This window comes from Atta cephalotes (genome assembly GCF_000143395.1).
Source record: "Atta cephalotes unplaced genomic scaffold scaffold00022, whole genome shotgun sequence".
In the NCBI taxonomy this organism is placed as follows: Eukaryota; Metazoa; Arthropoda; class Insecta; order Hymenoptera; family Formicidae; genus Atta; species Atta cephalotes.
This window is the reverse complement of record NW_012130086.1, coordinates 2163474-2173887: the sequence shown is the minus strand read 5'-3', so window position 1 is coordinate 2173887 and position 10414 is coordinate 2163474. Positions and strand designations below refer to the sequence as shown.

The 10414-nt window shown below is 30.6% G+C and overlaps 2 protein-coding genes across 2 annotated transcripts; one reads left to right on the top strand and one right to left on the bottom strand.

The window, feature by feature from the left end:
* The first annotated feature begins 1266 nt into the window (after nucleotides 1-1266).
* On the top strand, nucleotides 1267-3027 carry LOC105619564 (40S ribosomal protein S4). The gene is made up of 5 exons (XM_012201081.1): nucleotides 1267-1484; nucleotides 1889-1986; nucleotides 2214-2385; nucleotides 2471-2600; nucleotides 2672-3027. The coding sequence occupies exons 1-5, from the start codon at nucleotides 1277-1279 to the stop codon at nucleotides 2796-2798; spliced, it is 735 nt and encodes a 244-aa protein (XP_012056471.1). The 5' UTR covers nucleotides 1267-1276; the 3' UTR covers nucleotides 2799-3027.
* A 1696-nt stretch (nucleotides 3028-4723) lies between these two features.
* Nucleotides 4724-10194, bottom strand: LOC105619563 (probable tubulin polyglutamylase TTLL2). The gene is made up of 9 exons (XM_012201080.1): nucleotides 10117-10194; nucleotides 7407-7532; nucleotides 6925-7028; nucleotides 6558-6690; nucleotides 6213-6489; nucleotides 5908-6110; nucleotides 5571-5834; nucleotides 5074-5357; nucleotides 4724-4844 (listed from the first exon to the last, which is right to left on the bottom strand). The coding sequence occupies exons 1-9, from the start codon at nucleotides 10192-10194 to the stop codon at nucleotides 4724-4726; spliced, it is 1590 nt and encodes a 529-aa protein (XP_012056470.1).
* Nucleotides 10195-10414: the final 220 nt, after the last annotated feature.

Sequence of the window (10414 nt, the reverse complement as noted above, 5' to 3'; positions counted from 1 at the left end):
TGTTATATTAAAGATAACTTAATCCTATGATCGAAACGTATGTAATTGGTGATTGACATATACATTATTTTTGACTACACACGTACAACAGTGTCGGCTCTCAATGGCTTTATATTCTTTTATAAATTTAATTTTTGAAGCCTTGTTTAATTTTAATTTTAATTATAAATTTGATGAATTTTAAAATATATGTAGCCAGACTCTCGCTTTTCCGATAATTTCATTGGTTGTTCGGACCCATCTAGTGTTGCGTCGTCCTGGGTCGTCATATTGTTGCATTGGCGTCCATTTGCGTTTCATTGCAGTTCATTGGCGTCGCAAACGTTTTTTTCTTATTTTTCTGATGTGAGCACGCGACACAAATTCTCGTGTCTTTTCCGCTTAGGGTTTCAAGATGGTAAGTTTGTCAGGGATCGCGAAATCTGTCTAAATCACGCGTATACAATGCGAATCTGTTTGATATGCGAAAGAAATAGGTAGTGTACATTTGCGTGCGTTGGATGGTACATTTATGAAACATTAAATGCGTTCTGGTGCTGTGAAAACGACAGTGATATTGCGACGTGTCACCGCTTCGTTTTATTTCCTTCCGATAATCTCTTGGTATTTTTTAATGGAATCGATCGTGTTACGATTCCATCGAAATTATTCTATAGCGATACATAAAAAATTATATTTTTGTTTAAATTAAAATTATTTCCATTTACTCACGTAAATGGAATAAGTATCAATTAACTTAAATTTGGACCTAACCTAAATTTCACGACGAAACATCGTTCATTATTTCTCATTTTAATCGCATGGATGGTTAAAAATTTTATTTTAGCACAAAAATGTAAACTAAAGCTTTACATTTTTGTGTTAAGAAATTTTAGTTTAGACAATTGTTTTCTATATTTGCATTTTGTGTGATTATAGATTTAAATTTTTTCAGCAAAATATTATCTATAATTGTTTCTATAAATTGTAATCATGGTTATCAGAGAAACCTAAGAAAATTAAGAAAAGCAATAATTTCGTGCTTATATGAAAAAATTATTTATATTACAGATGAATCTTGCAGTTTTAATTGTAAAATACTATGTTTATCCAATTAAAATTTGACTTAAATTTTATTAATCTTTAATTATATCATTAATTTTTTAATCGGGAAAATAATTATTAATTTTTATCATTAATTATATTTAATTTAAAAATATATTTTTAATATATAATTTTTTTTCAGGCTCGTGGTCCAAAGAAGCATCTCAAGCGTCTTAATGCACCGAAAGCATGGATGTTGGACAAACTGGGGGGTGTGTATGCCCCTCGACCATCTACTGGTCCACACAAACTCAGGGAATCACTCCCTTTGGTTATCTTCCTCCGTAATAGATTGAAGTATGCCTTGACAAATTGCGAAGTTACTAAGATCGTGATGCAGCGTTTGATTAAAGTTGATGGAAAGATTCGCACTGACCCCAATTATCCTGCTGGTTTTATGGGTAAGTGATTTTGCTATCTTATGAGTATCCATTTAATACTATAGACGCTTTGATTTTTAATTAATCAATTAAAAGAAAGAGTTTTGCTAATTGACTAAGCAAAGAATTTCAAAGCATTTGTAGCATTAAGTAGATCATAGCCTGTATCAGTTACAATACTTTTTTCGTTTTTATGTTATAAAATGTTTGATGGAAATAGGCTATATCGAAGATATGGTACTTACAATATCAAGAGTAGCATAGTCAAAAAATGGCCAATAATAAAGCATGTTCTTCATAATGGTCACAGATTGAATTATATATTTTTTCTGTATTACCCAAGAAGTGCACAAAAATATTTTGTAGCTTATGTATAGATGTAAGTATAAACAAGTGTGAATTAATATCATTATGATTCATTTTAGATGTTATTACAATTGAGAAAACTGGTGAATTTTTCCGCTTGATCTATGACGTTAAAGGACGTTTTACTACCCATCGTATTACTGCTGAAGAAGCCAAGGTAATTATCTTCATTATTGCATATTCTTTTCATCTAATGATAGAAAGGGGCCTTATCGAAGCTATGGTATTTACAATATCGAGAATATCGTAGTCAAAAAATGCCCAATAGTAAAGCAAGTTCTTCATTTTGGTCACAGATTGAGTTGCATATTCCTTCTGTATTACCCAAGAAGAGCACAAAAATTATGTATCTACAATGTATCTATATGATGTTATATTTTACAGTACAAATTGTGCAAAGTAAAGCGCGTCCAAACTGGTCCTAAAGGAATACCGTTTTTAGTTACGCACGATGGTAGAACAATTCGATATCCCGACCCTGTTATAAAAGTTAATGATACTATTCATCTTGACATTGCCACTAGCAAAATTTTGGATTCCATCAGATTTGATTCTGGTAATTATTTGCTATAAAATTGAAGAAATATGAATATTAATGAGAAAAAAATATTGAGCATAATTTTCTTTTGCTTGATTGTCAGGCAATTTATGCATGATTACCGGAGGAAGGAATTTGGGTCGTGTTGGTACTGTTGTGAGTCGTGAACGTCATCCTGGTTCTTTTGACATTTGCCACATAAAAGATGCTCAAGGACATACTTTTGCCACGAGGTATTGAAAATAAGATTTTTAGTTGTTCAATCTGCATTATTCTTTGTATATAATTTAAATTGTTTGTGTAGGTTGAATAACGTCTTCATCATTGGTAAAGGCACAAAGGCGTATGTAAGCTTACCAAGAGATAAGGGTGTGAAGCTGTCGATCGCTGAAGAACGTGACAAGAGATTAGCAGCGAAGGGAGTGAATTAATAAATGTACATTTTCAAGAAAACATGAAATAAACCGAGATTGACTTGGTAAATCTCTCCATCCTCTTATAGATGATTATAATAATTTATTGTTAAAAAACAATAACGTAATGCCAAAATTATTATCATTTTCCCCATCTCTTTAAAAATGCGTAAATTTACAAATTCAATATTTGAAACACTTTGTTGAACAAGGCTTAATAAAAGGAAATTAAATGTAAAACATACATCATACCTAGATTCATATATCGTTCCCTTAAAAAAAGAATGATTTTCGAATTATTACTATGAATGACTTCGGTAAAGAATTTATTGGTTATTTAACTAATCAAGGTAAAATATAAATTATTGATATTTTGAATTATATCTTTTGATGAGTTTATTCTAGATTATTTGTTGTATTTTTGTAGAATATCAAAATCATTCACAATTCAAAAAGTGTGTTTTTTTAAAGATTATGAAACGAAATGATAAAAATATTTTAATCATATTTCGAGTATATTTTTTCGCCGCTATTTGAAAAAAGTTTTTTTTTCCTGAAAAATTAATTTTTTGAGTTATTAATTATAATGAGGGAGCGATATCATATAACTATTTTAATCTTTTTGATATATTTGAAAGATTAAAGATAAAAAATACATGATAAAGTGATACAAAATATATAGAATTCGTATTCGAAAAGTATGTATAAATAATATGAGCATGATACGTTGCGTTCAAATGCGTTCAATTTACAGATAGAAACGTGAAGTATGCAACGCGCATGCTCGGCGGCCATGTTAGTTATAGCTTCTACGGAATGAGTGTGACTCGTGGACGCGTTCTCTCGCGAATTTTAATAAAAAATTCACAACATGTCCTAATTTTACATCGAGATTAGGAAGGAAAGTTTAGGACTATCGTCACGTCGTACTTATCCCTTTGCAATCGTCTGCTATTACGTATTTTCGTCGCGATAACGAATTCTCGCCCGCCAAAGATTTATCGAATAAATCGGGGATCACACGAGTGATCGCACGACTTGTTAAAACAACGCACATGACCGGTAATGCAATTTATTATTTTATCATTTATTATGTATTTTTAAATCATATGCGCATATAACACATGCAAGTAGGTATCTCACATTTAACGATATCGCGATTGATTGTAACAATAATTTGTATTCGTGATTGTATATAGAACGTCGCGTTTCTTCCGGGAATTCGAGCTGTTGCAAATGAAGCGGGAAGAATTAGTCAAATGCTGAAAGTTGAAGGATAATTATACGGCTCAACGAAATGCTTGGTGAGTAAATTTGATTTATTATCATTAATGGAGAGTCCGTGTAATGTGATTCTTTAGATTTTTGCATGCTAAATGTGGTCATCTGTGATAATGAATTTATGTGTAGAATAATTGTTATGTAATAATAATAAAATTATAAAAAATATTAGTAAAATATTAATAATTTAATTATTTAATATTAATTAATGATTTAAATCAAATAATTTATTATTAGAGAGAGAGGTAAAAATATAATAATAATCTCACAAAAATTTGAATACTTATAACAATACGAAGTTAAAAAAATTATGAAATATAGCTGAAAAATCAATTATAATGTTGCAGTTATTATTATCATTGAATTAATACAATAAAGTAGTAATAAAATAATTTTATTTGCAAATTGAGCATGAGATGGCTACATTTAATGCTAAATGTGATTAGCAATGCGAATCTAACTGTTTGATGAATAATCACATTACTTTTTAAATATATATTGAATATAATGTACAGTAAAGATCGATGATGGAACGAAAAAATGCACGTTTACTATAATGTGCATTGAACATCGTACGAAATATTTCTTAAAATAACACTATATGACAAGCGTAAAATAAATTATTTGAACATCGTGAGCAAAAAACCTAGACTCCTAGGTTTTTACTTTTCTGGCAGCCAAATTTCTGTATTTAATTCAAGCGCATTTCGCAAAAGAGCATTGCACTGCTCGTCCGTGAGCTTTTCGTTTCTTTGCTGCACTTCCTTTGCAGCTTTTAAATATCTATTTGAAAGAAAAACTTATTATAAAATTGTCGCACACATTTTTCATATTTATATACTTCAATAGTTTTGCATTGCCATAATTAAATGCGTTAATTTTTTATTCGATACTTGGAGTTATCATTTATTCCAACTTTTTCGAAAAAAATTATAAGTTCAATTTCGATAGCTTTGAGACAGCTCATAAAAATTAAATAGCGAAGAATTAGATATCGAAGATTAAAAATTACTTTTGTATAGAAAGGACCATATTCTTGATTTCATTTTCAACAATTCTGGGTGATGGTCTCGTGTACTCTGTATTCTCCATATATTTCGTCCGAATAAACGGACAAATACGAATCCATCCGCCTTCTCTTACGCAGGAAGTCCTCCAATCTCTGCCATTGTCCCAAATCGGCGGTGACGCATGATTCTCGATCGTATTTCCTTTATATCGATGTATGTATTTGTCCATTAACAGCTGGTTGTAATGGCGCGGCCAGGTAGTAGGACAAACTTCCGATTGTCGCAACTGAAAGAAAATAACAGCAATTACCAGCAAGATGTGTTATTTTTCTTTTTTGAATAAATAATACACATTAAGCTTTCTCGATATTAGTATTAATCATTTTTATTTAAATGTTTAGTTTTTTCTTGGAATTAATTTTTCTTTTTTTATCGTAATTTAAAATATTATTTATGCAATTTCGATTGCACAAGAGACAAAAGATTCGCTCGCGATTACCGTGGCTTGGGTCTCCGAGGAAAAATTTAGAAAAGTTTCAGCTTCTCGTCCGAGTTTCGATCTCTTTTTCACGGAACGGCCGAACTTGGAAGACACTTCACCCTCATCCTCCTCGATGCGATCGGGGGAGGACCAGATTGTGAACAGAGAAAGTCCGGTATTACATACTGGAAGACCCAATAAATCAAACAAATCATGCAACAGAGGTTTTTTCACTTCTGAATCAACTTCGCAGTCGTTACTCAAAGCCGGACTTAAGTTCACCTGGAATTTATTAAATTGTTTATCTGATTCAATTATTTTATTTTGTTCTTTCGAATTATTATACTTTATTTACCTCTAAGAGCCACGGCTTTAAATTTTCGTCAATCAGCACATCGAAGCCAAAAAATTCGAAACAATTCGAAGATTTAGGAATGCCTGCTGCTTGACTTAGAATTGTTAAAGTTACGAGACAGGAAATTCTCTGCCACAGAATCCAATCAAAATATCCTGACTGTTCGAAATATCTCCGCAGTTGTCTAAATGTCCATTTGCATCCTAAAAATAAAAAAAATTTGTGTATTATTTTTAAATCTTCTTTTAATTTTTGCGTGCAGAATAAAAATATTAATAAAGAAGGTAGTTAACACATAAAAATACCGGCACCGATGCGTTCTTTCTTTTCCGAGTAACCTGGTCCCAGTTTGTTCAGAGAAAAATTTGTGAGATGTCGAAAGGGATCATCTAATCGCTCCAAGGAAAACTTTTCAGTGGCAAAACGAGCCAGACCTTCTTTGTACAAGTAAATCGTTAATGGGCGATACGATGGCACGCATACATATAAGCGAAGATCAAATTTGTATCCTCCGATTAGCAAAGGATTCTCGATATACCTTTGTACAACCGCAGCATTGTCATACGATAGATCGCTTAATTTCTGAAAAAATATATATTTATTATTTAATTTATATGATTTGTATTTTGATTTCCATTTAAAAGCCTCACGCGAAATAAAAAGATTCCTCTTCCTTGACTTTGGCCGACCGGTTTGCAAATCCAAATTTTATCATCTTTTTCGCAACGACTACACTCTTCAGCCAATTTCGTATATTCAGAAGGCAGATTATATCCTACGGGACTAATATGATGAATAAATATCAAACAGAGATAATCTTACATTCAACTTGCAATTTTTTATTATTATATGTATATTTATATTTTATTGAAAAATAATTTTTGAAAAACTCGATTTTAACTTTATACGTTTTAATTGAAAAAATATTTGAAACAATTTCATTGAAGATAATAATTTTTATAGAAGAAAAGCTTTATGCTAACGCAGGCAAACTCAATTAAAAGTTTATTCGTATACCTGAAATCATATATCGCACCATGAACTTTTTTCATGCACTTTAAGTGACGGATAAGCTTATCCTTTCGACAGATGGAATTTCCCTTTGGTATCCGATTGACGAACTGTTCGAAAAATAATTCGACATACTATTTGAGTAATTTTTTTTTAATTAAGCTAATAGATAATTAGAAAAATTATGTGTAAGATAAATAGTTAATTTTAAATTTAAAAAATTATATAATTAATTAATTAAAACATACGAAATTAATTATTAAAAATGGATAAAGCGCCAAATATTATTACAAATGTTAATAAATCAAAGTTAACTTTCGTAGATAAACTTGGGAGAATCACAATGATTTGAAAAATACAAATTTATGTAATAAGGAAAATTAGAATTTTTCAGGAAAACATTGAAACAACGATTCCTTTGATCGTTGTTTACGATTTGAAGAGAATTCGAGATTTCACCAAACTTAGCTTAGATATTGCGTTATTACCTGGCAAGGGAATAATGGCCTATAATGTGATGTGGGGAAACCGCCGGATCGCCACCATAAATTCCATCGATCTTTGAATACATTATTTTCACCGGCGTACTCCCGCCATCCCCTTTCCGTGCAAACCTACAAAAGAAAACATCCGCGATAGCGAAAGGATGGGATATTACGTCGACATTTATTCCGAAGGCCAGATATACTATTTATATAATCCGTCTCAGATTTCAATATACGTGAATGCTCAAGCATTTTTTTCTGCTGTCAGACGACAACAACAAAAGCAACTAATCTTTTCTGTATTATTTGCAACAATGTGAAACGCTTTAAACGTCATGATAAAACGCAATCGTTATTCTTGTGTGAGTATGTCAAAAGCACAATTTTGAAAAGACAGCGATCGATATGTTAATTTATATATTCTTATCTCACATATTGACAGATTTATAACAATTTAAAATTAAATTGCGTAATTTTAAAGTAAGCTGCTCGCGTAGAATGAACACGTTGGATGAAAATAGTTTTATCGATGCAATCGATTTCTAGATATATAAATATTCTCACAAATAAATTCATAGAGAGTAAATTCTCGACTTATTTTAGAATCTTGCTAAATATGCTTATACCAGGGGTTATAACCGAAATACCATAATCGATATCTATTTAATTCACACGCTGTACATAGATGTGTTGCATCGATTTCTCTATTTGACCAAATTGATAGAGTGTAACCACTTTCAGTTTGGTAACCGAAAGTGCATTCCTTAATTCCAGATATCTACGCATTCTGAAGTTTCAAAACTTTCGAGGGTGAGGCACGAAAATAGCGACTACCGCCCTTGATTTATTGTCGTGTTATTAGAACATTAGGAATGACTGCTTATATCAAAACGAACCAAGGCCTCTGATTATAATTAAATCGGCATGCACGACATATCTCTTTAATTGAAAAATTTATTTTTGAACCATCTCATAAAATTCACATTTTTTAGAAACAAGGTTTATATACTTATAAACTTAAAAGATTTTATAGCTTATCATTATTTTCGACTCTACAGTGATTTAAAAGTAACCTCTAATTACGCGCATAATTAGAGATTACTTCTAAATAAATTTACGAAGTAATCGATCGCACGTTGAAACACAACATTGAGCTTTCGTAGCTTCAAAGTAACTCATTTTAGCATACATTTATGCAAACTATCGTATAAGTCACGAATTACGTATTACTATTGGCAAACTTCCATTTTTTAAGTCTTTTTTTCTCGAATATCCAATTTTTTTGCTCTCTTTTAACATTTCATTAATGATCAAAGACAAACAAATGATTTGATAAATAAACGAACTGTATGAAAAAAATTAGATTTTATTTAAATAATAATATATTTTATTTATTTATTTAAATAATAATATATGCGAATTTTTGAACGAGTCTTAATTAATAAATTACGCGAATTCAAAGTAAATGCGAAGTCTAATTATGTGACAGCGAATCCATTTGCAAAAAATTATTTCGACTGACGTGGAATTTTTATTACTGTTGACTAATTGCAAAACATGTTAACTTTTGCGCTACATTATCAATACATTTATTAGTGTTTCTTCTATCATATATTTAAAAGAAAATATCAAGAAGAAATAATATCAATTAAAGAACAATGTCTGATATTTTTTTAAAATCTTATCACTTCTTTTAATAATAATTTAATATTTACACAGGATGTATTTTGATTTTTAATGTAAATTTCAAATAAAAGATTCAGGATTTATTTTTTAAATTAAAATATTGAGGAAATAATAACTTCTCTTACAGAAATCTAATTTAATTTTGAAAATTATTTATTTTGAACATTAGTTTTTAATATTCAAAAAATAAGTAGTAGATTCTTCCGGTATTAAATTTTTGTAAGAATTGTACATTATTAGCGGTTAAAAATATTTAATTGTATTAAATAGATTAAATTGCAAGATTTTATTTACATAAATTCGATTTTATCTTCTCGATAATTATTGATTTAATTATTGAATATAAAAAGATACATTCCAAATGAAAGAATCAACTATTAAAATTCAATTGTAAGATAACTAAACTTATACTTAATGTTTGGACTTAATATTTGTTAATCACTTTTTGTAATGTATATAACAGAGCAAACCAATAGTTATAAAGTATGAAATAATACGGAGATCACAAATCTCGCGCCGGAAATTTTCACGAAGTTCAACTTATTGTTAGTCCTTTAGTTTTCTATTTTTGTTTTTTACCATTGCATGTCGCACTTATATCTAATCATCGCGTCTAAAAGTGGCAAGTGCACGCAGAGGCGCGTTGCGGTATGCATGTATGTATCGCATACCTTGAAAAGTATTTGGTTCAAGGGCGCTAAGTTTGTAAGCATGCCGTATAATAAATTCTAAGGGACATAAAAAAACTAAAGCTAGAGAGGGCCTATCTCCGCGTTTACCGCGATATATTACATTACATTATCTGTCGAAGCCGACGACCTTTCGCGTCGAATCGTATCGATTATCCGCAATCCATCGCGCGGCAACGCGTACAGCCGCGTTTTGGCATTTGTACGCCGAATGAATGACGTGCAGATTTACAATCGGATTATAATTAGTCTATGATTTAAATTGTGCTTTATCGAGAACTTCATCGACGATCGTTTCTGAGAGAATTTCTGTAAGAATTTCATCTAATCAATTATACCTGTACAAGTAGATGCGGTCCGGTACCGTTGTCATTTAGTCTGAACACAAAAGGCCCTTCCATACATTTTACTGCCATGCCGAAGCATCGTATTCTTTTTGAGATACAACGAACTTCCGGTTTAATTACGTCGATATTACATTACATTTAAGAAGTTCGTTATAATATGTAATCTAAGAAAAAGAAGAATTAAATTAATTAAATATTTTGTATTAGTAAACGCATTGATAAGTTACGCTATCACTTTTATTGTTTCGAAATAGCACTCGTACGTAGATAGTACTAAAACCGTTGTTTT